This window comes from Ammospiza caudacuta, chromosome 18, assembly GCF_027887145.1.
Source record: "Ammospiza caudacuta isolate bAmmCau1 chromosome 18, bAmmCau1.pri, whole genome shotgun sequence".
In the NCBI taxonomy this organism is placed as follows: Eukaryota; Metazoa; Chordata; class Aves; order Passeriformes; family Passerellidae; genus Ammospiza; species Ammospiza caudacuta.
In genome coordinates, this window is record NC_080610.1 from 5,449,127 (window position 1) to 5,474,502 (window position 25,376).

The window sequence follows — 25,376 nt, forward strand, 5'->3', positions numbered from 1 at the left end:
TGTGCCTGTATCTGCCTCGCTGTGTGGAGCTGCACTGCTGATCTGTGCCTGCTCACACGAGGCTTTATGGCCAGTGCCTGCGAGGGAGCTGCAGGGTGTTCCTGCTGGTGGGGTGCGTTTAGCGAGGGTGGTGATGTCCTGGCAAGCAGCTGTTGGTTTCCCCACCGATTCTTTGTGTGAGCATCTGCCCAGATCCTCCCCTGTGTTACCAGCCATGTGGTTTGCCTTGCAAATAGCAAAATTTAAAAAAACCCAAAGAACAACAAACCTGGGTTTGAGACCAATTGGGTTCAGAGTGGGTGGGAAGTACGGGATGAGTAGGAGAGGAGAATCTATAAGAGGACAGTCCTGTTCTTGTGCATAAAAGTAGAATTTGCTGGAGAGGGAAGATGAGTGACAGCTGTTTTCGAAAGGGCTGATTGTACTCTCCTTTTCTCCTGCCAATAAAAGGCTGTGAGTAGGGAGTTCAAACTGTGAGAGGTCTGACCTGATCAGGGAGTTTTGCTTTTTCTTCAGGATTTGGGTTTGTCACATTTGAAAGTGAAGACATTGTGGAAAAAGTATGTGAAATCCACTTCCATGAGATCAACAACAAAATGGTGAGTGTCTGGGGCAGAACGTGGGGGAGCAGGGACTGAGGTGTGGGAGAGGCAGAGTGTGAGGCACTTGGGTCCTGATGCATCTTCTCTGCAGTGGGGAATCAGATTGAGTCTTTTCCCAAAAATCACAGCAGTCAGTCTGGGGAAGAAACTCACCATATGGGGGTGAACAAGCATAATACTGAGTTCTCAAGGAGGAGAGCTAGCTAAACAAGGAATTGTACTGCGCTTGGAGTTTTTGAAGTTACACTAAACCTTGTAGTGGCCTGGGAAGGGGCAGGTTTTACCTTTATTCAGAAATGAGGAAAATTAGGCTTTGAGGCTCTGGTGCAGGGTCAAGTAGAACATCAAGGGCAACAGCACGAAGAGGAAAGCAGTGTTGGAACTCCCCATTGCCTGTGGTGGCTGCAGAACAAGAGGGAAGGCTGGCACCATGTGGGCTGGGGACAGTGATGCCAGGAAGGGCAGCAGGGCAGGCTGACAGAGGTGGCTGGGGCTGGGACGTGCTGTCACGCAGGCAGCCCTGCCTGACCTGCCTGTGCTCCGTGGCTGTGTCCTGTGACAGTCTGTGATCCAGCCTGTGACAGGCCAGCCTGATCCTTACTTTCTTGTGGCAGGTGGAGTGTAAAAAAGCTCAGCCGAAGGAGGTGATGTCCCCAACGGGCTCTGCACGAGGGCGGTCCCGAGTCATGCCTTACGGGATGGATGCCTTCATGCTGGGGATCGGCATGCTGGGTAAGCCCCGGTCAGCTCTGCCGCGCTCCCCCCGCTCCCGGCCGTGCCAGGCAGCAGCTTAGAGGTTTATTCCGGGAGCGCCGGGGCGGCCAAGGGCAGCGCTCCCCGTGCGGGGCCGCCGGGGCCTGTTCGCGATCGCAACTTGCCCTCTGCTGGCACCGGGAAAAACTGCAGACCGGAGTGCCACCGCCGCCTGCGACAGCCGAGCTGGTCCTGGGACAGCCGGGCCGGTCCTGTGACACCCGGGCAGGCTGGGCTCAGCCCCTGCGGGGCGGCTCTGCCCCTCGGCAGCTCCTCCACGGTCCCGCAGTGCACGTGGACAGCAATTCCTTCATGTGGAACGGGATGTAACTGCAGAGCTGAGTGTGGAGTAATCTGTACCCAGGCCTCTTCATCTCGTACAGGCTTTCTGATGATTAAAGAGTTGATTAAAGAGCTGCTACGCTTCCGCTTGAAGCAGTGGTCGGTGTAAATGTCCCCACTGCCATATACAGACTGTTAAAACGCCCTTTAAATTCTAGTTGAGTGTTGTCTCACTCTGTTCCCTCCCTCTCAGGTACAGTAAATACCTGGTATTACAGGGAAAGTTATACATTATCATGGAACTGTCTTGTAAGGAGAAGCTGGTGAAAAGCAGGCTGAGTTTCATGTCTACCAATGCTCCCAAGACAAAAGCATTCAGATAAAAATTTAAAAATGAAAAACAAAAGTCATTTGTAGCCCTATCTTTTGTAGGACCACAAAACCTCATGCCTGGATCTGAGAGTCAGCATGATCCTACCAGTGTGGGTGCTGGTCCTGGCTTCTCTCTCTTCTCGCTTTCATTGGAGCCAGGACTGAGCTGACCCAAGAGCACTGTTTGCTCAGGATCATTGCTGGTGTTGCTGGGCAGGGTGTACTCAGCCTGGCTCTCAGTGCTAAGCCTGCTGAGTAGCAGTTAGTCACTGAACAAAACCCCCAAAAGGGCATTTTTCCACCAATGTTTTCTCTTGACTTATTGAAGGAAAATAAATCTCCAGCCTGTGGTTTTGGGTTTTGCCTTTTCTGAGCCATCTGAATTTTAAAGCAGCAAGACTCAAACTGAGTCACTGGTAGATATACGGACTCTTGTCTTGAGAAATCTCAAATTAAATGTTCATCTGTGAGTGAATGCCCTGCCCTCTCACAGGCTTGTTCCTATAGGTGGTCAGCTCCCTGGGGAAGAGCAGGACTTGTGCTTCTGCCTGCACCATGGAGAAATGTTCTTTGTACCTGCATTCACCAACCCTTCTAGTGCAAAAGTGACTCAGCCATTCAAATGCCCCCTCCTCCCTGATCTCCTGTTTGTAAATCCAGCTGATGCATCAGAAAGCCTCAGTCTGCAGAGCTGTGAGTCTGAGAAGGAAATCTCCATGTCCTTACATGTTTGGAACAAGGAAAAATTAAATGGGCCTGCTGAAACTCTGCAGGCTCGCACGTGTTGTGTGCTCTGCCCAGCGCTCTCCTGGGGCTTCTGCTGCTACCTCTCTCTGCTGTTCAGAGGATGCTCCTGCTGCTGGTGAGCAGCCAGACCTTTCCAGCTTGCAGTAACAGAGTCCTGTTCTCTTCCCCAGGTTATCCAGGCTTCCAAGCTGCCACCTATGCGAGTCGAAGTTACACTGGCATTGCACCTGGTTACACTTACCAGTTCCCTGGTGAGTGGAGCTCCCTGCTCTGTTCTTTGGTCTGCCTTCAGGTGATGGGAACCCCTGGCATGATCTATAACCCAGGCTCTGCCCCTTTCACCCTTTTCCCTGTTTGGTCTTTCTTTAAAGTGGAGATGGATGTGGAAGGGGGATTGGAGAAGCCCTGGAATAGGTGGGAACCGCTTGTCCTTCTTTAGGATTATCCTCACGCTGCAGTGGCAGGAAAAGCCCAAGGCTGCTCCCATGTCCTTTCTGCTGGCCTCCTCTGCAGGGCTGCTGCTGCTGTGACACAGAAGGGCCCTGCAGCTCTGCCTGTCTCACTGCCTTTGTGTGTGTCTGTCTCTCTTTACCAGGGTTGCCACCACTCTGAAAGTAGCACAGAATGTTCAACCCCATGTGCCAGGGATCTCCTGGGCACGCAAAAGGCAGGTGCCTGCAGCACTGCAGTTGTGTTCTGAACAGTGCCTGGACCACTAACAGCCTTCACAAAGCATCAGGGGGCTGCAGATCCCCTGCAAACTGGGTGGTTTCTAACACTGCCATGCACTGAGAACATGGATTCAGCGATCAATGGCTGGAACCTGCTGTGTCCCGGCTGCTCAGAGCTGTGGGGCCTCCCCTCCTGCTCTCTGCCAGGCCAGTGAATAAGGCAGAGCACACTTAAGGGACACACTGTGCTGTTGCTATTTTCTAGAGTTGTGGCAACTCTGAGCATCCCTTCCTTACTCCATCCCTCAGTGTGATGGTTGATATATGAAGTTTTGATATTAAGGGCTGGGAATGGGAAGTTTCCTCTTTGTCGAGGTGAGCCCAGGCTAACTGGCTGAAAGTTGCTGTTGCCTCCTGGCTGTCTGGAAGCTCTCCATGAATCTAGCTGTAGTGGCTTCAAGTCCCTCATTGTAAACCTGTGCCAGGCTGAGTGTGGCACATACTGAGCACCCACTGGCCTTGCTGCTGAGAGGTCAGATTGGCTGAGAGGTCAGATTGGCCAGGTCACAGAGTGGTGCTCCAGGGCAGACCTGAGGCTACACAGTGATGCTTGAACTCGCCCTACCCTGGCCACGTTTATTCCGAGATAAATGGATCCTTTCAGCCTTCAGGGCAGGAGTCCAGCACCTTTCAGCACCAGTTATAAATGAGTTTAAAGAAGACACTGGCCTGGTTGCAGTCTGGCTGCAGACTGCTCCCCCAGCAGACCCTGGCTGCTGTGTCTCTGGGGGTCTCCCTGGGGGCGTTTGATGAGTTCCTAAGCTGTCTTGCATTTCGTTTTTAGAGTTCCGTGTAGAGCGGACCCCTCTCCCGAGTGCCCCCGTCCTCCCTGAGCTCACAGGTCAGTCCCACTCATTTCCTAAACTCACAAGCTGCAAGGGGAGAAGGGGGCTTTGTGCTGTTTCAGTGGTGTTGCTGCTCCACAGCCTGGCGCAGTTAGACTGGAAACGTGCCTTATTTCCTCTTTCATCTGGATAAGCTCCATTCAAAGCTGGGGATGGAAAGATGGAGAGGCAATCAGAGCCATGTGTATTGCCTCTGAAGAGGGCCATGCAGGTCCTTTCCTGCTGCCTGTCTCATTTTTAACTCCTTGCCCCAGGCTGTATGTAAACCAGATATGGAAGCTGCAGAGAGCAGGGTGACTTCAACAGGTCTACAAATGGCTTTAACCTGAGCTGTTGCAAGGATGAAATTTGGAGTGCTGGGAGAGGATGTGGATGCGCTCCTGGTTACTCTAACCCCATTTCCCTGGGAAGGAGGGACTTCAGGGAATGCTTTCCCTGCTCTGAGTGGTGCAGTTCCCCAGCTACTCCCACACAGGCTTCCCAGGTAGGAGTGAGTGTGGTGGGACCTTGCAAAGTCCTGCAGTACTTGTAGGGAGCTGTGGAACAAAATGGGAGCAGAGGATTGTTCTCAGTGACCTTCCTCAAAGTGCAAATGCCCTCTGGATCCTCAGCCCCTGGGGTGTGTGCAGTGTGTTCTCCCTATGTGATGTTCCTTCTGTCTACTTGCCCTTCCATGGCCATGTTTTCCCCAGCTCTGTCCTGTCCCTGGTTTCTGTCATAGAAAAGCAGCTTTGTGTAGCACCCTGCTCCCCATGTGCCATTTCATTTCCATAGTGTTCCTCCTTCCCAGTGCTTCCTTGCCCCCACCTGTTTCAGGGTTTGAATCTCTTTGCAAAGGGGTATGGAAAACCTTCCAAGGAAGCTCTTCTGGAATTAGCAGTACAAACAGGCTTGAAAGGGAGTTTCTGTGGCACAAAACTATGTTAATCCTCAGGGACTCTCTGTTTGTGAGGATGCTGAGGTTGGCAGCCACCAATGAACAAATTTCCCTGAGGGAGGTAGGGGAAAACTAAATCCCATTCCCTCATAACAAAACCCTTCCCTGACACCATGTATGCAGCTACATAAGCACCTTTGAGCCTTCTGCTTGGCAAGCAAAGCAGATGTGTGTCCAGTTGTTTATTTACATGTGTGTTTTTCTGCAAAACCCATCACATTTGTAGAGGAATGTTGGTGACTTGGTGGAATAGTTTCTCCCTTCATGTCCACCCCTAGCTGTCCTGCACCTTTTCCTAGCAGAGGTGACTCACCCAGGGCCTGGCTGTCACTGGTGCTGGGGGTGCACCAGAGCTCTGCACAACAAGAAGTTATTAATGCTGCTGTCCTGGCTGGGTGCCACGTTAGCTGACAGTCCTGAGTGTCTCGCTGAAGTACCAGCTGGGGATCGTGGCATCCTTCCCTCCCTGAGACGCTTCCCTTCTGTTAAGCAGGCGCTGCACAGCCCTGGCTGGGCCGTGGTTCCCGTGCAGAGGCTGCAGTTGGCCCTGGGGAGGGCAGAGCCGTGCGCTCGAGGGCCCTCGTGCCTTGAGTGGCTGCAGCACACACGGGCTGCGCTCCACGGCTCTGGGAGGGGAGCCAAAGGGAGGGGATGGCACAGGCAGGGATGCACGCACAGGTGCTTTGTCACCCAGCACAAACCTGGTGTCTCAGCAGATAACACTGCAAAGGCAAGAAGGATTTTTCTTGGAAAAAGAGCTGGAGCTTTTGAGATGACATTGCCAGTAAAACCACATTCACTCATGTGTTAGGGACTTGCAGGAGGGTGGCTGCCAGCAGCCTTTCTTTCCCAGAACAGCATCTTTGGGGGTGATGTGGAGCAGCAACATGCCTGCGTTGGCCCAGGGCCTGTAATGAGCGGCTAACCCAGATAGAAGCCTCCTATGACGTTTGCTTGAAACACGCTGGTGCCTGCTACTAAATATTCCCTCCTAAGCTAGTCTGGGTTTCAGCCTTTACGCGATTGATTTGTTCTGACCTCTTTTTATGGTGCTCTAAACAGAATCACAGTGAATTTCACATTCAAGCATGAAATGCTGACCCAGTCATTTTAAGGGCAAAGAGAAACATACTGGCTAGATGCCTCCTGCCCCGAGGGCTGAATGCCTCTGGCAGTAGTTGGGAATTAGAACTGCTACATATAAATTAAGACTTACTGTTTTAATTAAGCAATTTCTAGTTCCTGTTCCCTAGGTATATGTTTCCTGCTTTTCTACAATATACAATGAGGTTTTGAGCAATCAGGAGCAAAACTCAGTGTGGGGAGAATGGTATGTGTTGTGCAAAGAAATAGGGAGAAAGAGGCTATTAAATTGTTATTCAAGAATATTAACAAGACACAGAGGAGGGGCTGAGCCTCAGGATGTTAAGCCTCAGCTGCTGTCCCTGAGCTGTTGCCATTCTCCACATTTACTGCCAAAATCTGGATCTGTAGCTTCAGATTAACTGCATCTTGCAAGCTTAGCAGTGACAGGATACATCTGAAATTGCCCACTCTCATTCAGCTCTTCCACACCATGCCTTTGGCTGCTCTGGGATGTGAGCTTGACAGAGCATGGCTCGTGCATTCCCCTGGACATTGGCTGTGCAAAAGAACACTGGTAAATTCAGGGCTATGCACTTCCCTGTTGTCATCCTTTAATGTCCTCTGTGGTGCACCAAGCCAATACATATGTGTGAGCCCAGTGTTTTGCAATAGGAAATGCAGGCTCCCTTTGAGGAGTTTCCCATGTAGCCACAGTGCTCCTGAGCTGCCTGTTCCTTCTTTTGCAGCAATCCCCCTCACTGCGTATGGACCGATGGCGGCAGCAGCGGCTGCGGCGGCCGTGGTGCGAGGGACAGGTAACTCCACTTCCCTCCCCAGCACGGGCCCTGCAGGAGCTTTGCCAAGGGGCTGGGGAGGGGGGTGGGACGGGGTTGCATTTTTGGGATCTTCACTCTGTAGTTCTGCTGCCTGCTGTAGGTTCCACCCCCAGTCGCACCGGAGGCTTTCTGGGCACCACCAGTCCCGGGCCCATGGCAGAGCTTTACGGGGCTGCCAACCAGGACTCAGGGGTGAGCAGTTACATCAGCGCTGCCAGCCCAGCCCCGAGCACCGGCTTTGGACACAGCCTAGGGGTGAGTGCTCCCTCTGTGCAGGGAGAGACATGGGGAGTGGGCTGTGTCCCCATGTGGCTCCCTCAGTCCACTGTCTGTTTTCTGGTGATGAAATACCACCCACTGCAGCATTGGCTGTGCCACTGCTGAGCCCCAGACCAAGATGGGCAGTGCAGAGCCCACATGCTTGGTTACTGTTGGCTCTCTCTGATCACCACTCAAGGTCCTGATCTCCAGTCCTTTCCCTGATCTAGCCCAGGCTTTCCAAGAGCCCATCTTGGCCCTGACACAGCATTCTGCAGGGCGATGTGATCTTTAGACCTGGCACCTCCAAATGAAAACATTTACTCAGTCATCTGGGCCATGACTGAATTTGTTGTGTTAGCAATTCTTCTTCACTGTTCTTTTGTTTAAGAGTGGGGTTTTAACTCTTTCTTCACAGGGTCCCTTGATTGCAACAGCTTTTACCAATGGGTATCACTGAAGCTGGGGACCAAGGAGGCAGGAGGTAAGACAGCTTTGAACAGGAGCAGGTAATGAGAGAGAGGAGTGAGGTTCTGAGCTGGTCCCTGTGCTTGGGCTCTCAGCTGAAGCTGTGGATATTGCTGTGTGGCTCCATGGCCTGGCCCAGCCTGTGGGAGGAGTCCTGTGGCCAGCCTGGGCTCCCTCCTGAACCAGGAGGCTTGGCAGGTTGGGTTCCTACTGAACACTCCCCAGGCTGGGAGTGGAGAGTGTCTTAGGGTCTGGCACAAAGAAGAATAAAATGAAGCACTGACAAAAAGAGAAAACATCTGCAGGGTTGGCCACCGTCACAACCCAGTGGTGATCTGAGAGACAAGCTTGGCTCTTCTGTGGGGCTGGGGAAGCCTCCACCATGCAGCTGGTTGTTCTCACTGCTGCTGAGACCAGTCTCTGGGAAGTGAACTTTTTCATCTCCTGCCTGGGAAAAGGGCAGAAGGACAATCTGATCAGTTCTGGTATTGGTCCTTGGAAGGGCTGAGAGGGAACTGGTGAATAGTTTTTGTTTGCTTTTCAAATGTGACTGAAGTTAGCTGGCTTAAAATTTAAAATTTAAAAAAGTAAACAACCAGCTTTTCAAAAAGGGGGGCAAAACCTGGAGGGAGCAGTGTCCACAGACAGGAGCCTATGGCAGCCTGGCAGGGCTGGACTGAGCTGAGTGCTGGGGAAATGGCTGGACTCTGCTATGTCCCAGCCCTCCCAGGGACCAGGCCATGTAGTGTGTGAGACCTTGTTCCCCAGGCCTGCACATTGCCACTGAAGACAGAAACATCTCTGCTGTGCCTTGTCCCTGTGCCAGTGATGTGCAGAGTAAGACTAGGTTGGGACAAAGTTTGGGTATTGGGTGTTTCTGTCAGATCACACCAGAAGAAAGCCCCAGGAAGAGAGCTGTGGCTGTTCTAGACCCTGTCCCTTCCCTCCCCTGCTGTTTCCCGCAGATTCCCCAGTGACCTGACCGAGGACAGCGCGTGGCTGGAGGATCTGGTGAGCCTCGGGGGATGAGCCAAGGTTTCCTTTCTCTTGAATCAAACTGCACACTGCCGGCTGGCTGCCAGGCTCCTGCCGCCCTGCCCGATCTCTCCCTTTGACCAGACCACACTGGACTGAACCCGAGGAGATCATCTCGCTTTCCTACTAACCACCGACGGTTTACGCTTCCCCTCCCTGCCCCCAGCCCACTGATTCTTCTTTTATTTATTTTATTAGCTGTTAGTTTTATTTTTTTATTTTATTTTTTTATCTTTTTTGGGGGCTGCCCCTTCTTTTTGTTGTTTGCTCTTTCCCGAGCTAGTAGACATATTTTATGAATTGGCTTTGTGATTGTGTTAGGTAGTTTTCATTGAGGAGTATTTTTATTTGGCTTTGAAACTGTTTTGAATATTTTCAACTCTGTTGTTGTTGTCGTCAGTGTTTTTAAAGCACGGTATGTAACAAGAATGCAGTTCTGAAGGGAAGAAAGAGACAGAGAGAGAGAGAGAGAGCAAAGGCTGAGAGGAACTGCTGTATTTCTATTTTTTTTAAAGAAACTGTTTTTAATTGTTTCTGTTTTGTAAATGTGAGGCTTTGAAAAGTGTGAAACTCCAAGGATCCGAAAACGTTGGACATCACTATGGAACAAAACAAATGTATATTTTGCTAAGTGAAAAACACTATCCTTACAGCTGAAAGATTTTTTTTCCTAGGTTTAGTTTTACGTGGGGTTTTCTTTTTCCTCCTGTATAATATGTAAATATCGTGAGCTGAACCTGGCTGCTGCCTGCAGCCTGGCTCCAAGGAGCAGCTCCAGGTCCTGGACTTGGTGCCGCAGCGTGAGCAATACTCTCCAGCAGAATCCTGACAGGACTTTGTTCTTTTTTTGTACACCTTTTACTGTAAGATTTTAAGACCTCTGATGAGATGAGATGAAAGGGGGGCGGGCGGGCGGGCGGGGTGAAACGTACCAGCCATCGGCTGTTTTGCTGAGCGGGTTAAAGCTGCTTCCAATTGCTTGATGTACAGACTCCATCCCTGGGCTCCGTAGCACAGGCTCTGGGCTGGCTTAGGGAAAGGGCTTTGCCGCCGTTGCTTGTCTTGGTTACTTTGAAAGGAATTCACTCTCCAAACTTTATCGCTTGCGTCAAGATTTCCTGGGAAAGGGGATCCTCCTCCGGAGGCGAGGGTATCGAAGGGGTGTCAGCCAGGGGGAGATTTGGGTAGTCGTTCTCTGAAGGGCAGGGCTCTGGGATAGGGATTCATTAACAGGGGAGAAAAGCATTAGGGTGGTGATTTGGGGGCGGGTTAAGGGCTTCTCAGGGATTATATGAATTATAGATTTGCAGCTTCCCATTTGCTTTACTCTGTGTTCTGAAGACTGTGGGAATTTGTCCGTTGTCCTGTGTGGGGTGATCTGGTCCCTTCTCCAGAACCTGCTGGGGCTTCCCCTGGTATGGTCCAGGCCTCTGCCAACCAGCACTCTGCCAGGGGAGACCTCCAGCAGGAATACATGGGGCAGGTTTGGGTCTGGATTTCAGTGAACCAAAGACCTTGTTAAGGGGGGTGATTAAGCCTTTTATTAAGATGCAGCCAAACTCTTTTCCCAGGGAAATAAAAGCTTCATCTTAAGTTTTTAAAAATCATTCCCTCTCTTCCCCCAAACTGAGCCCCTGTAAAGGAGATGGGCATTTAGAAAAGGACTGGGAGGGCCACAGTGCCCACAGGGCCCTTTTTCTCTTCTATCTCTCCCCCGTCTGTTGGAACTTGTCCTGACCTGGGCGATGCGTTTGGAGAGTTCTGTTTAGGTAAGAAGGTACTTAACAGATCAGTACTGAAAACACAAAGCAATAATTTTTGTTACTGAGACAAGAGTCTGTATGTCTGTTTTTTTAAATATTTCCTAATTAAAGAAGAGCTGCATTTTATTGGGTTTATTTTTATTCTATATACTTCAAATTTGGGTCTGCGGACAGCGCTTTCCTCCCTCTTGGTGTATGCGCTGAGCTGCTTCCGTGCCCCCTCCAGACATCCCGGGCCAGCTGTGCTGCTGCTGGGCTGTGAGTCACTCTCTGGCCACTGCCTGGAGGCTGGGGCTCTGGTTTCAGGGTGGGCATTTTTTTTAAAAGAAATAAAGCTGTGTTTTTAAGCCAGTAAGTTATTACACTCCAGTGTTTGTTCTCTCCACACCTGTAACCCTTTTTCCAGATTTCAGTTTTAAATTCCTAATAAATTATTTGAAAACTGTCCTTCTCTGTCATTATTTGGGGGTGCAAGGTTTTCCAGTGGGGGAGATTTCAGGACCTGGCAGGAGTTGCATCCTGCCTTGAGTATAAAAGCCCCAGGCAGGTCTCTGACTTGCTGTTCTGCTCCCACACTTTGGCAGTGGCCAGTTTATAATGTGAGCCAGATCTGGTTTTAGTAGAGATTGTGTCTCTTTACACTACAGAGGTTTTGTGTATGCATCTGTGGGTTCAGAAAAGGAGATAATGTGTTGCTTACAGGTTTAGCACATACCCTGGATTCAATTGATTGTGGTGGACCAAGGAAGCTAGAGATGCAAGGAAATATAATGTGGAGATGGGAAGTAAAGTCCTTAACAGACAAAAGAGAGAAAGGAGAATTTTAACAGTGTGGAATAGTAGGGAGCTCTGCAATAGGGCTTATAAAAAAGCCTTAAAAATAATTTAAGGCTTAAGCCTGTAAATTTGAACCAGTTATAGGTTGAAATGTGCTCACAAGTGTACCAAGGGATCAGTGATTTTGTATACAGCACAGGTTGGGGGAAACCAAAAATAGCATTGGTGGAAAAATCTTTACCCTGCTGGGATTTTTCTCATGAGGCACTTGTAATACTCATGCTTGCTTTCCCACACTTGGTGATCCTTTTGTTGAACTAACAGTGTAGGAAATTGTTGACTTATGATTTTAAAAAGGCCAGTTGACTGGAAACTTTCTAGGAAACAATAATATATCATGTACTGAGAACAGAGAAAAAGGAACCAGACTCCTAAGTTTCATAGGTAAGAAAACTTTTTTTTTTTTTTTTTTTTTTTTTATGTTAAAGGCAGTGAAGACAGAGAACTCTTAAATAGATATTGAAGGGAAAGTTGCCAGATTGATCTGTGGGCAAAAGACAAAATTATTTTTTCTGAACTAACTGGTACAGATTGTCCTTTACATCAGCCTTTAATGTTTGTTCAATACTGGATTAGAACACTGAGAATCTTAAATCAACCCAGCCTCTGTTCAGCTGTAAGTACCCATGAGTGGGGAGCCCCAGAATGGGAGCACTTGCAGAGATCAAAGAAGTTGGAATGGATCTGGTTGTTCAGCACCATGTCTAACTTGCCCTAGATGTCCTATGGATATGTCAACATGCAGTACTGTGGGTACTGTGGGTGCCCTGGTGTAGTTTCAGACCCTATGAGGAGGAAGGTGTCCTCATCAACCCTTTGGAACCTGCTGGTGGGGTGTGAGCCCAAAGATTCCTGCATGAGCACCCTGGTGCATGGGGGTGTTGCAGAAAGGTGGCCTTTGTTTCTTTGGTGCTTTGTTTATCAATGCAGACTTGACAGCCATGTCTAGGAACTGTATCTTGAGGGTGTAAAAATGCCAGACCTGTAGCCCTGAAAATGCCAGAGCCTCTGGGGTCTAAATATGAGCACACTGTTTTACTTACCCCTGACTGATTCCAGGAAGATTTTTCTTACCCATTTTTTTAAACTTCTTTCAAGGTTCCCAACTCTCCTCGTCCTATGGCATAGAAAACCAAAGGTTCTTAACTGGGTTCTGCATTGGTGTTGGAGAAACTGCTTTAAGTCACCAAAGTCTGCTGTGTATGTTGAAACTTCTAAGCCTGGTTCATTTCCAATGTAGATTGCTTAAGGCCACATAAAACCAGATACTACTCCTTGTTTAAGCCACCTAAAGGTTTTCCAGGTCACTTGGCTCCTATTTCTTGTCTAGTAGTACCTCCTTCTGCTCTGTGGTTTTAAAGTAAAGAATAGCTTGATTTTTTTCTTTCAGTTGAGTTCATGCCAAATGGTCATTTGATGTGATTGGACAACTTGTATCTTATTCTCTGAATTATGCCAGGAGAACTCATGGAGAGATACAGGATTAATGATATGTGGGGATACCATAAAAAGAGGATGCAAGTATTAGTGGCAGGTGGTTATTAGTGTGCCAAGAAACTCACAATCAAACTTCCATACTGCTATTATATTTTAGTAGAGAGCCCTTAAAAATGTCCAGATCTTTCAGGCTGACTTCTAATAGTAATACTACAAGAATTTAATAGCAAAATCTTAGAGAGCAAATATTTGCCTTTCCAGCTTTTATGGATTTAACTCAACTGGCCTTCAACTGGTCACACCACAAGCTGGGGCCCACAACCCCCGATGGAAGAAGTCTGCATTTAGTAACATAAATACTGGCTGGGTTATCTCGTACCACGTCAAGGTGAGCCTGCTGTATAAAGACTCATTTCCCTTGGCACCAGTGTTTGTGTCAAGAGCTGCAAGGATGAAGTTCCTGGCCCTGCTTTTCCTGCTGTCGGGTGTGTAGGTGCCCTTGTCCTGGCGCAGGTAACCCCGAACCTGACTCTAACCTCCCTCTGTCTGTCTGTCTCTCTGTCTGTCTGTCTGTCTGTCCGCAGTGGGCGCAGCCAGCGCCGAGGAGGTCTCGCCCCGGGCCGTGTGGCTGTTCCGTGAATTGATCAAGTGCACCCTGCCCCAAAGCCACCCCCTGCTTGAATTCAACCACTACGGCTGCTACTGCGGCCTGGGGGGCAGCGGCACTCCCGTGGACGACCTCGACAGGTACAACTCTGCATTTACAAACTTCTTTCCTTGCTTGTGCTTTGCTGCTTCAGCTTCATCTCAGCTGGCCCTGCCTGTGAACGTTTACAAAACTCTCTGGCTGCTGTGAAGGAAGCTTGCTTGCACAGATGGATTCAGGGGAAAAGGATGTGCTCTATCACACCTTGATGCCTTATTACTAAGATAAAATATAATTACAGTAGCTCTTCTCTTCTATGGCAATACAGTGTGCTCATTCCAGCATTTTTTTTTTTGCAGCAGCAGTGCTGGCCCAGAGCCTGGACGCAGCTCTGCACACTCTGCCTGGTGCTTGACCATCAACATGTTCAGGCTGGGCTGCAAAATGCTAGGAACTGGCATGGGCAATTTAGAGACACACAAATCTGGCAGCCAAGTCTTGGATTGTGTTGGCTGAGAGCTTGTCAGCTACCAGGCACTGAGGGGAAGTGTAGGGTAAACACTGGCTTTGGCTTTCCCTGTGCCCAATAGACACCTGTGAAGATGCTCCCATAAGTACTTATTTACCAGATACCTCTTGGACCATGAGCTGGCACAACTCTATCCCTCTGAGGTCTTTTGTGTCTGCCCTCTTATTGCTGGGTATCTTTTTTTTTTTATTGTCAAGAGCCTTGTCAAAGCAAATCTAACGTATTTGTGTGTCTTACAGGTCAGTTAAGCCTGTGATTCTGGTATTTTCTAGCCTTTTTCTCCTTGTTTCCCAGGTGCTGCCAAGCCCATGATAACTGCTACACACAGGCAAAGAAAATGGAATCCTGCAGATTCCTCGTGGACAACCCGTACACTAAGCTGTACCGCTACAGCTGCTCTAATGGGCAGATCACATGCAGCAGTACGTCCCTTTCCACCTCACCCTAGATGTTCTCCAGCCTTTCTCAGGAAAGAGCAGGGCTGTGTTACACTCACACCTCTGTGACAGGAAGGCACAGTGCAAGTTCTTGCCAGGGGACCTGGTCCTTAGAAAGAGGGCACCTCATACAGGGACTGGAATGAGTATTCTCTATATAGCCCAAATTCGAAGTTTGTGAAGATATATGGTACAACAGAATATAGAAAAGCCTGTTTAGTCTTCAAGGGATTGAGTACTATTCTGGGAGGCATTCTAAAGGCAATATGCAAGAGATCAGCATGTTAACTTGGCATTGTTATACAGTTTCTGCCAGACACCTCTGATGAACCGTGGAGACTTTACAGGGCTCTGGAACGGAGGTAAAGAGCAGAGAGGTTGGCAAATAAGGCTGTAGGGAAGGGAAGAAAGGGCAAGGAGATAGCTTGGCAGGAACACACAGCTTTCGGGGCACTGGGTTAGTGGGCAGAAGCCTGTTCCCCCCTAGAACGATGGCAGCAGTGAAATGGGCACACCTGACAGCAGAAATACCAGCCCGAGCCTCTGCAGCGCCTGGCCAAGGAGCCGCGGGCTCTGACCGCTCCTCTCTCTCCTCCAGGCAAGAACAGCGAGTGCGCCGCGTTCATCTGCAACTGCGACCGCACCGCAGCCATGTGCTTCGCCAAGACGCCCTACAACCCCGAGCACATGAGGCTGGACAAAGACAAATACTGCAAATAGTCACCGTTGTGTGGTTCAGGGCGGCCGCAGGCCAAAATAAACAAATAAATAACCTAAACCGACTCTCGGGGCCGCCGCTCGCCGCCGCGCTGAGGGGATGGGGCGGCGTGCGGGGCGTGAGGGAGGGAGGGAAGCCCCGCCCCGCCCCGCCCCGCCCCCGCTGCCGCTGCGCACGGCCCTGTGTGGCGCGTGAGGCGCCCCCGCGTTCTCTGATTGGCCCTTGGAGGCGGCGAGGGCGGAGCGCACCTGCTCAGGGCCTCGCGTGCCCCCCCCGCCCTCAGGTACCCTCGGGCTGGGGCTGCTGAGGGTGGGGCTGCGGCTTCCCGCCCTCACCCTCCCTGGGCGATCGTCCCTGCCCGCCGTCACCCTCACGGGGCTCCTCAGGGCGACCGTCCCTGTCTGCTCTTACCTTCACGGGGCCCCTCAGGGCGACCGTCCCTTCCCGCCCTCACCGTCTCGGGGCGACCGTCCCTGCCTGCCCTTACCCTCCCGAGGCCCCTCGGGACGACCGTCTCTGCCTGCCCTCACCCTCACGGGGCTCCTCAGGGCGACCGTCCCTGCCTGCCCTTCACCTCCCGGAGCTCCTCAGGGCGCCCTTCTCCCCCTCCCTCACCCTCACTGCCGCCTTCACTCTCCCGGGACTCCGGAGGGCGCCCTTCAAGCCCTCCCTCAGCCGCCCTCGCCTCGGGCTGCCCACGCGGTAGCCGCAGCACAGCTGTCCCTCTTCCCCGGGGCATCGCTGCGTGAGGGTCTTGAGCCCTTTGGTTCCCCTTTCTCCTAAGGGTCTCTGTGTGCTTACCCTGGGGAGCCCTTCACCTGTTCGCAGTCAGGAGCTGCAGAGAAGGAGGTAATGTCAGCCTGGAAGGCAGGGAGCCCGAGGGACAGTATCTGTTCCACTTTCCCAACCCTGCCAAGCTCCTATGCCAAAGCTGCCCCCTGCTCTTGGTACCGGTTTTGCTGGCAGATGTTTTTGGAGGTGTGGGTGAACTCCAGGGGCAGGGTCTACACACACCCCCTGCTTGCTGGCAGGGTGTGAGGAGTGTCCCGGTTCATCATTAGAATGAACTGTATCCAAACATGGAGCAGACCCCAAGGATCTGAGAGTGCTCTGGGAAATGAGAAACAAAAGGAGAAGGAAGAAGCTGGCTTGGTATGTTATTGGAAGGTACTTGCAACGCCTTCCTTCTGAAAGTAAATGTATCTTTCTTTGAGGGCATTAGAATGATATTGAGAAAGGATAGTGAATTGCATTTAGTTGTTCTTTTCCTTGAAAAGGGGAAGGGATTGTGTCACAGCCAGACACATTCCATTTTATGGTAGATTAAGTCCTGGTTTTTTACCAGTATTGGTTGCTTGTTTTTCTCAGGTGTTTGTGTATGAGAATTTTCTGGAAACATTGAGTGCTTGGAGTCTTCCACAGAAATCCTGAGGATCCTGGATGCGATTCTATGATATAGCCAAAATGAATCATTCTTAGGGCTGGAAGAGCAAGATGAGGTCTCTTGTACTCACTCACTAGCTTATATTCTCTGAAATTATTGTTTGTAGAACAGTAAAGCTCCTAAGTAAATGTTACTAGAATCCCCTTGTGATAAACCTCATTGTAGAGAAAAAAAGTAAAATACCACTATCTGGAAAGAACACTGCACTTTTGAGCTGTAGAGAAGATTGCTGGGGTGCATTGGAAGCATTTCAGTAACTCAGTATGAATTTTGCCTGTAACAGGAACTCTAGATTTGAGGTGAGCAGTATTATCTACTCCTGGCATTGAGCATTTGGAGCATGCTAGCATTCCCTAGATAAACCCCATAGATAGATAAAGGCTCAAATTGATTCCATATCTGTCTTACTCCATACAGATTTTGTAAGCCTGCACTTCTGTTTGGTCCCTTGATCACACTTCTCATTTCCATGCCCCTTTGGTGGTGTGAAAGACCCTCCATTAAACCCAAACATTCCCCATCCATGGGGAGCCTTCCCACACAATGCAGAGTGTCAGGCCCTAATGAAGGGCACAGGTGGGGAGGCTGAAGGGGTTGTGCAGAGCTGCTCATTAGGGCTTTGAGGAACGTTGTGGGAAGAGTAAGAGCAGGGCTGGTGACTGCTTGAACTGCCAGAGTAGGGAGTACAAGGAGGGTGTGAAGATCTACCATGCTGGTCTGCACCTCTGTTCCAAAGCAAAAGGCATTGCCTGGAATGTCTGTGCTCAGCAAGGGGGAGCTCTGAGACCCTACACAGCACCACAGCTGGTGCATGGGCTGCTGGAGGGACAGCAGCTCCCTGGGCTCACTGCAGAAGCGAAGCCTCAGTCTCTTATCTTTTCTCTATTGTTGTTTTCTATGCCAAGATTTTTCACTCTCTGCAGGGAGAGCTGAATTACTCTTAACTACATGGGCATTGCACAGATGAAAGAGAGTGCTCCAGCTGAGGTGAGACATGCAGAGAGCAAACAGTTCTGCTGATGGTAATGATCCTGTGCCAGTTTCTGCTTGGGCCTGGAGACCAATTCCAGACACTCTCACTGTTGCTCGTCCTCTTCAGGCTCAGCTTCTCTTTTTCTCTGCCATTGTCTGGTTAGTGGTGCAGAAGGGAAGAAGTGCACTGGGGCACCTTCCTTGGTGGGAAGGGAGATGGCAGGGAGCTGCACACAGAATTGCAGGAACAGTCTGGAACAGTGGTTTTAAAGCCCATCTGTCTTGACTCTGCTGTTTCCCTGCCTGCTGCAAAGGCTGGGAAAGGGCGACATCCAAGGCAGTCACAGGGGAAGAAGCACACTCTAGGTGGTGGATTAGTCACCTTCACCCCACTGAACCTCCCAAGTTCTGCATGCCCAGGGTTTTGGGTCATTTTCCACACGCAGGTGTGTCAATAGGAGCAATCTGACTGTAAGATACGGGAGGCTGCACTTGCACCACGGGCACCAAACCCTCTGGGCCATCTGCATTCTGTGCTGCCCTCACTGGAGCTCAGCATGTGAAATACCTTCCTCAGACTGCTGGACTAAATTACAGATGGCTCTGAGAATTTGCCCAGAAACAAAGACAAGATTTGCCAAATAGGAAGTAACTTTTATTTGCTTTGGGTAACTCCAACCCCACTTTCAGAGGAGCAGAAGAAAAATCCATTATAAGATACTCTCAGCTCAGCTATCCAAGCTTCAGGAGGAAGCTGTAAAAAAAAGAGCAAAAGCTGTTGATTCAGCTAATTTCATGTCATGGCTTTTGGTGTAGGAATTTTAGGCTCTCTCAGGCATTTCTCATGTGAGCAAATTTAATGGTATCTTGGGGAATATGTTAAGAACTCAAGTGTTCTGATCCTGTTCTAAAAGAGGTCAATTTTAGTAGTGCTGGATCAACTTAGCAGAAAAAAGAATGAACTTCTTCATCTCAGCCTCATACAGTTGTTGTAGATATGCTCATTATCATATAGCAATAAACCATGCACAGGAAATTTACTGTTATTTTCATTTATTTTGAGTCATTGTCCTGGTGGCTTAAAAGTACATGTCAGTGGAGAGTTTGGGTAATGATTCATCTGAGAGTGATGCTGAAGGGACACCCTGACTCTTCTCCCAAGGAGGGCAGGCAGGGGTAGATGTGGGAGCTTTAGTTACCTGTCACAGAACTCATCCCAAGACTTATTTTAGACTGCTTGGCAATGCTCCCACACCTTCTCAAAATGTTGGCTCTGCTGGCACTGAACCTGCAGCCTCTGGTTTTGACACAGCAATGTTGTGTAAGGTTCAAGGAGGGGGAGATGATGTGGATAGTGAGAAACTCAGCCCCAGCTCCTCTGCTAAGGAGGCATCAGCATCCCTTCTTACAGGGAAAGCCCTACAGGAAACCATGGTCTATGTGGAGACTCTGCTGTGCTTTAGGCATGATTTCTGCAACAGCTGTACTGTGACAGGACTGCTAAAGATGGAGAGAGATCTGTGAGCTTTGCTCACTGCCAAGCAGCAGAAACCTGAGTCACTGGAAAGTGGAGTCACCATTCAACGTGAGCAGAATGCAGGTGGGAGTCCTGAACTGTTCCTGCTTGGCTTCAAACTGAACCTGTCTCTCCTCTAACCCAATACAGCCAAATCCTGAAATGTGTCAGGCATCTTAATGCTCTCTGCCTTCTGCAGAAATTGGATGCCTGACATATCCCTTAGATTCTCTGCTTTATTTGCTCTCTCCTGGCATGGATTTGAATCAACAACAAAGCAAAAATGAACTTTGCATCCCGTGGTCAGTTGTCCTTGCTTTGCTACTTGACCTTTTAGCAGATGACTCTGGCATCCTTGTTTCCAACTGCTTGTTTCAGTTCTTGTCAAAATATTAGTCCAGGATGTGTTACTTGGAGTAGGAGGGGGCACTTGGAAAACCCCAACAATTCAATCCCTCAGAGCTAGAAGGAGAGTGGTGGTTTCTTGAAGAAGGTCAGGTCAAAAAGTTATAATTCTAGTTTGTGCCAGACTGTATTTTACTCTGTGGACAGTTTGATAGAGCTTGCAATATCATCCTGAGGATCAACAAAAAAATCACTACCCAGTAGTGATGGATCTCCTGTTAGGAGTGTGGAAATTGCACCTTTCAACAGAGATTGCCTCCTGAGAGAGACCTATTGTACAGATTTAATTGTATTTCTCTCTTAATTCATCATCTGCAAGTAATTACAACCTGCATTTCTGCAGTGGAAAAAAAAAATAATCTAAACTGGCTATTGAGAATGTACTTAAATAAATAATGGGAGGGAGAGAAAATTACAATGCAAATAGTCTTAATCTTCTAAACAAATTTAATTGATTCCTTAGCTATTTATTATTTAATAGCATCTTCAAAAACGCATTCTGGAAAATGTAGTGGCCTCACTCAAAGTAGTGCTGGTCAGATTAGTTTTAAGTAACTCCTCTGGCTTCTCAACAATGTTTAATTTTTAAAGGACTCAGATAGGAAGCAGTTTAATTTGTCAACCAACAGTTGAGAGAAATGCTGACTTCCCCTCTTTGCTGGAAGACATCAGCCTTAAAGCCTGTGCTTCCAAATAATCTGTTACAGGAGCAGTGTTCTTGTTCAGCTTCTCCTTTGAACCTTTTTTTCTTTAAAGTGACCATTGCAGTTCCTCTTGCCTCCTTTTCCTCCTTGCACACTCTACAATATCCCACCAGTGGCACCGGATTCCCCAGCAGTGTCCCACATCGCCCTCCTGTGCTACAGCCTCAAATTACCTGGTCAAAATCCCTGTCCCACCCTTCTCCTCTGGGGACAATTATAAAAAAGGTATTTTGTCCTCAGACATGGTAGTCAATTATCTGTCCCAGTGAATGAAAAGGCACTGTTTAACGGCAAGGTAAGGCAGAAATGTACTTTTTTTTCCATCCTCATTCTGTTTCCTGATACGTGGAGATGGTTTCAATGGAGCACTGGTGAGGCTGACACGTGTGAGGCTTGCTGCCCTCTCCTGGTGCCCTCAGCGGCTGTGCACTGCATCCCACAGCTGCCTCTTGCATTGGAGTTTTCCCTTTTCTGAGGTGAGTCCTACAGGAAAGGAAGAAAGAAGCTGCTTTATCGACTGAATTGATTATTTTAAACAGCAGTGTTTGATTAGGATTAGCTTGACCAGTTCAATCAGGAACAGATTTTGAATTGTCAGTTGCAAAGGGAACAGTTGTGATCAAGTGATCCCCTGTAGTTTCCTGATAGTAAAAAATTGATTGGAATTCTACACTGCTGAGTCTTCTGGATATTCCTAAGCAATTCTCTGGGAGTGCTAGCACTTAGTATGTTTTTTGTTTATGATCATGGGAAACAGTATCATGGCCCATCAGAGCAGACCAATGACAGATTAAAATTTACAGCCACCTCTTGTTGTAGTGAGGGAACATTTTGTCAGTCAGCATTTGCCAGGAATCCATATTCTTACCCTGAAAGGTGACTGAGCAGGGAAGGTACTCACCTTGTAAGAATAACTTTAATCCTGCTGGCTACTGAAGCTCAGCTGGTGGGGTCATGTGCAGACAATCAAAGGCAGCAGCTCTCCACAACGGAAATTCAGCTTCAAGGATGCAAAGTGATCCAGCCTGGTGGGCCCAATGTTAAGGACTGCAATTGGCAGCTTCTTCTCCCGGGCAGCAAGAGCAAACCTGTAACCAGAGTATACCTGCAGGAGTAGCAGAAAACAAAATTACAGGCAGCTTAGGCAAAAGAAGAGTTAATAAATAATAAAATAAAATAGCAGAATAAAATAGCTGCCATTGGCAATGGGAAAAGGGCTGTACATACATGCTGTGTTAGGCTGCTGCACTGAGCTCAGGTAGGAAATGTCTTCATTCAGGAGTGCACAGAACAGTTTTTAACCTCTGTCAGTGAAGGATTTGCAGTTTCATAGAAACTGAAACTTCAGAGCAGATTGAAGGGAAATGTCCTTGTCTTTTAGTAAATCTCTGCAGCAGTTTTTATTAGTTATCACAGGTACTTAAATGCTGCACTTTGATGGTTCCTGCATAGCCCAGCTAAGGTAGTACAAGAACAAACCTAAGGCATTTCAATCATTCCTGTACAGGGGATTATAAGCTTAAGAAGTGCAAGCTTAAGGAATTTGTATCCAGTATCCTGAAGCCAAGAGAATCACAATCAGGCAGCCTTGGTTTTATCTCCTTCTGGGAGGTGTTAAGAGTAAGGTTTTTTATGTAATAGAACTTGTTCCTGGAAAAAATTATCTTACATAAACACCATTACAAAAGCTTCTATGGGTTTAGAAACCCCTGTTGTTTAGCTACCTTGCCTTATAGATAAGAGGCTAGTGGAGAAAACATATTGTGATACAAAGCACAATCTCAAGCAGCAGAGATATTTCAGCTCTCTTATTGAGAATTTAATAAAGAATGAGAGGTCCTAAACCTTGGTATTTTACACAGTGTGCCATGAGGCCTAAAAAGCTATCAAAGGCTAAAAATTTCAGGTAAAAAAGTGTGAGGAATGAATTGTATCAAGTATCTTGCCTTTATGGACAATTGTGACCTGATGGAGGAGGCAGCAGAGAGAGGTCTCAATGGAGGTATTTACAGCAGCATGAAGTAGACTGGCAAAGAGTAACAGGGAAGCCCAAACAGGTCATCCATAAAGCCAGATTCCAACCACAGTAAAAATAAAATACAAAGAAGCTCTGCAAGTGCTGGTCTGACCCACAAGCCATTTGTAGTCCTAAGCTGTGGGACCGAGGATCATTGCAGGCAGGGTAGCAGAGAAGCAGGGATGCAGTTTGGGAGGCAGAGCTACTTACCTGCATAGAGGATCCTGCTATCAGCATGGAGTCTGACTCTGCCAGGCGCTGGTGTACAAAACTGACTTTTTCCTGGCTCACTGTGTCTCCAAAGAAGGTCACATCAGGCTTCAGGATCCCACCACACTTACGGCAGGCCGGGACTCGGAAATTGCGCACCTGCTCGTCTGTCAGGAACACATCCCCATCCGGAGCCACCCCAAAGGCTTCAGCTTTCCAAGTGGGATTCAGAGCTTCAAAGTGCTCCTGGAGCTCAGCACGCAAGATTCGGTCTCCACAGACCAAGCAGAAAACCCTGAAATCCAGAGCAAAGTCTTAATGGAGAGTTTCACATCAGCTGAAGATCTGGAGACTCTAACTTGTTCCTTAGGAGGCCTGTCATGATTTTCCACATTTATTTACCAAATAGGACAGGTCAAGGAGATGTCTTTCTACTCTGTTGCTTTGTAGGAATGCTCTAGAGGAAGTAGTGAAGGAATTCTTTTAATCCTGTCATGCATCCTCTCAGTTCATGCTGTGCTTTTTCATCTAGAAATTTTGGGTGATCCCAGCCAGACTGTGATGGCCCTTCTCCAGTACATATATCCCATGCAATTGTTGCCCTATCCACTCTGCTTAAGGTGGATAATCCTTGTATCCTCATGATCCCCTTGTTCTCTTTAGTAAAGAGGACATTTGCTGTACCAAGGAAAGGGGAAATGGATCCAAATAATGCTCCAAAAAAGGAGTGGTGGTCATGTTTCTTAAATACCATGCTGTGGACAGCACTGGGTTGTGATCTTTTTCTCCACCCCAGCCCAATACCACCTTTGTGCCTGTCATCTCCAGGATTTCAGCATGGATATTTTGCCTCCTTTCTCAGCACTGACAGTGCAGCTGTGCCAGTGAGCACTGACAGCCCCCAGTGCCAGCAGCTGTACCTGTGGGTGCAGCCGTGCAGCTCCGTCATGCGCTGGCTCCCGGCCTTGGTGTGAAGGGCGTCCACGTTCTGGGTCACCAGCCAGTGCAGCTTGCCCAGCTTCTCCCAGTCCCTCAGCACCAGGTGTGCCTTGTTTGGCTGGTGGGAGGAGAACTGGGGCCAGCCCACGAAGTTCCTTGCCCAGTAGCGCTGCCGGGCGCTGGCGCTGCGGACGAACTCGGCGTGCTGGACGGGCCGTCTGTCTGTCCTGGCGTAGAGCCCCACGCCCTCAGAGCGGTAATCGGGGATCCCTGACTCGGTGGAGATTCCAGCTCCAGTCATTACAAACAGCCTCTTGGAGTTAGAAACAAAGCGCTGCAGCTCCTCCACTTCTGCAGGATCTGGGGGAAGACAGGCTGGCACGAAAGTCAGGTTTGGAGAGGCTCTGGATACAGAACGGGATCTGCAGTGATGCAGTCTGAAAATGCTGCACCACTTCCTGGCAGAGAACATGTTCAGCTAAAAGGCAAGAACAGAACACATGGCAGGTAACAGAAAGTAAAAAGCATGTCCTTAATGCCATTTGGTTGTGATTCTCTGGGAAATTATGCCGCTAAGTATTCTTTGCTCTCTTTTTAGTAAAGAAACAAATTATTTTGGAAACATGAACTAAAGCCCACCATCCAAGTATGTTCTTTTGGAAGAGGGGAACACTGAACACAAAGGTAACAACTCTGACTTGCAGGTTCCTGCTGTTCTACCCTGGTGTGAAGAATGGCTGCCTAAGAGGGCTTGTAAAGAGCCCATGTGAGGCCTTTCCCAGGTATGTGCAGCAGGCCAGAGGAAATGGCAGGAAGGCCAAGCACCTCACCCCAGAGGCACTGCCCCGAAGAGACTTTTGTTCTGCACTTGTAACATTCTGCCTGCTCCAAATCAGTCTTTTATATTTACCCCATCCTTAACACATGTTGTAGGAAGGGAGAGAAAAACAACCTCAAAATGGCTTTTTTCCCCCAACAAAGGCCTTGACTGGAGTTACTCCTGTGTGGTGTGTTTTGGTTGGGTTTTTTTGTTTTTGTTTTTTTACAAAGGCCTGGTGCAGAATAGGCCTTGAAATGGCACTGAAGATGATTAGGGCACTGGGTAAATGCCTCTGGCACCTCCTCTTCTGTGGGTGCCACCTCCCAGAGTCAGTGGGGAGCAGGATGGGCACTGCTTTGCTTCTCCAGCAGACACAGGGGCTTTCTGAGTGAGAAGGGATCATCCAGTGCTTGGGGGAGAAGGAGCTGCCTGGCAGGTAGGAATGGGAGGAACACCCTGCTTTAAGGGAGGAATGCCATGCCCTGCTGGGGAAGGCAGGGTGGATGGCTTTGCTGACTAAGTAGCCTGGAATTGTGTGCAGGACCTGTTGAGACACGAGTGCATGGGTTTGGACTTTGATTTTGTTTGTGCTTTTGAGCAGTCTGCAGTTCTGTCTCCATTTCACTGTTTTAAAACTACTCTTTCTGGGCCTTACTATGGTTTTGCAAACAATGTACAAAAAGCTTTGAGAGCAACACTCCTGAGAATTGACTGTCTGATATTTCTACCTCCTTGAATCTCCCTAAGCAGGGGGGCTTGTACAAGATGTGGAGGACAGAGGAAGAACTTCATTTACTGATAAAAGGGGAAGATCTCCTGAACACCTAAACTTCAGATGTATTTAAATATTGCTCTCTTCACTGTAAGACCTACTGCTGGTAGGTAACTGAGGGCTTAGATACAGCTGAAGTTGAGGTGTTCAGCTCCAAACACTGTGATGCTAAACTGTTGCTAGTGGCAAAAGGTAGATTTGGCTCAGATAGTTTTCAGTTCTCAAGGCTTTTTGTAATCATCAGTTGAAATTAAGGGA

General features: G+C 48.8%; 3 protein-coding genes across 4 annotated transcripts in view; 2 read left to right on the plus strand and 1 right to left on the minus strand.

The window, feature by feature from the left end:
• The window catches only part of MSI1 (musashi RNA binding protein 1), a 28,946-nt gene extending 18,921 nt beyond the window's left edge, over positions 1-10,025 (plus strand). The window contains exons 8-15 of one of the 2 annotated variants that reach the window (XM_058816642.1): positions 517-599; positions 1,217-1,334; positions 2,927-3,007; positions 4,272-4,328; positions 7,102-7,170; positions 7,274-7,446; positions 7,868-7,933; positions 8,883-10,025. In XM_058816642.1, the coding sequence (XP_058672625.1) occupies positions 517-599; positions 1,217-1,334; positions 2,927-3,007; positions 4,272-4,328; positions 7,102-7,170; positions 7,274-7,446; positions 7,868-7,909 (623 nt within the window). In that variant the 3' untranslated portion in view covers positions 7,910-7,933; positions 8,883-10,025. The remainder of the gene's footprint in view (positions 1-516; positions 600-1,216; positions 1,335-2,926; positions 3,008-4,271; positions 4,329-7,101; positions 7,171-7,273; positions 7,447-7,867; positions 7,934-8,882) is intronic. The other variant, XM_058816643.1, reaches the window with a different exon arrangement.
• A 3,415-nt stretch (positions 10,026-13,440) lies between these two features.
• On the plus strand, positions 13,441-15,321 carry PLA2G1B (phospholipase A2 group IB). The gene is made up of 4 exons (XM_058816909.1): positions 13,441-13,474; positions 13,574-13,736; positions 14,459-14,586; positions 15,200-15,321. Exons 1-4 carry the CDS (start codon positions 13,441-13,443, stop codon positions 15,319-15,321), a joined length of 447 nt encoding a protein of 148 aa, XP_058672892.1.
• A 3,140-nt stretch (positions 15,322-18,461) lies between these two features.
• Positions 18,462-23,998, minus strand: SIRT4 (sirtuin 4). The gene is made up of 4 exons (XM_058816807.1): positions 23,508-23,998; positions 22,588-22,882; positions 21,262-21,465; positions 18,462-20,843 (listed from the first exon to the last, which is right to left on the minus strand). Exons 1-3 carry the CDS (start codon positions 23,996-23,998, stop codon positions 21,313-21,315), a joined length of 939 nt encoding a protein of 312 aa, XP_058672790.1. The 3' UTR covers positions 18,462-20,843; positions 21,262-21,312.
• Positions 23,999-25,376: the final 1,378 nt, after the last annotated feature.

Excerpts from the sequence above, each read along its gene's own strand:
- SIRT4 (XM_058816807.1), bottom strand. The coding sequence starts at position 23,998 with ATGTTCTCTGCCAGGAAGTGGTGCAGCATTTTCAGACTGCATCACTGC. Across the intron at positions 22,883-23,507 it reads CTGCACGGCTGCACCCACAG|GGTTTTCTGCTTGGTCTGTG; the intron begins GTACAGCTGCTG and ends TCTGGATTTCAG. Across the intron at positions 21,466-22,587 it reads TAGCAGGATCCTCTATGCAG|GTATACTCTGGTTACAGGTT; the intron begins GTAAGTAGCTCT and ends CTACTCCTGCAG.
- PLA2G1B (XM_058816909.1), top strand. The coding sequence starts at position 13,441 with ATGAAGTTCCTGGCCCTGCTTTTCCTGCTGTCGG. Across the intron at positions 13,475-13,573 it reads CCTGCTTTTCCTGCTGTCGG|TGGGCGCAGCCAGCGCCGAG; the intron begins GTGTGTAGGTGC and ends GTCTGTCCGCAG. Across the intron at positions 13,737-14,458 it reads CCCGTGGACGACCTCGACAG|GTGCTGCCAAGCCCATGATA; the intron begins GTACAACTCTGC and ends CTTGTTTCCCAG.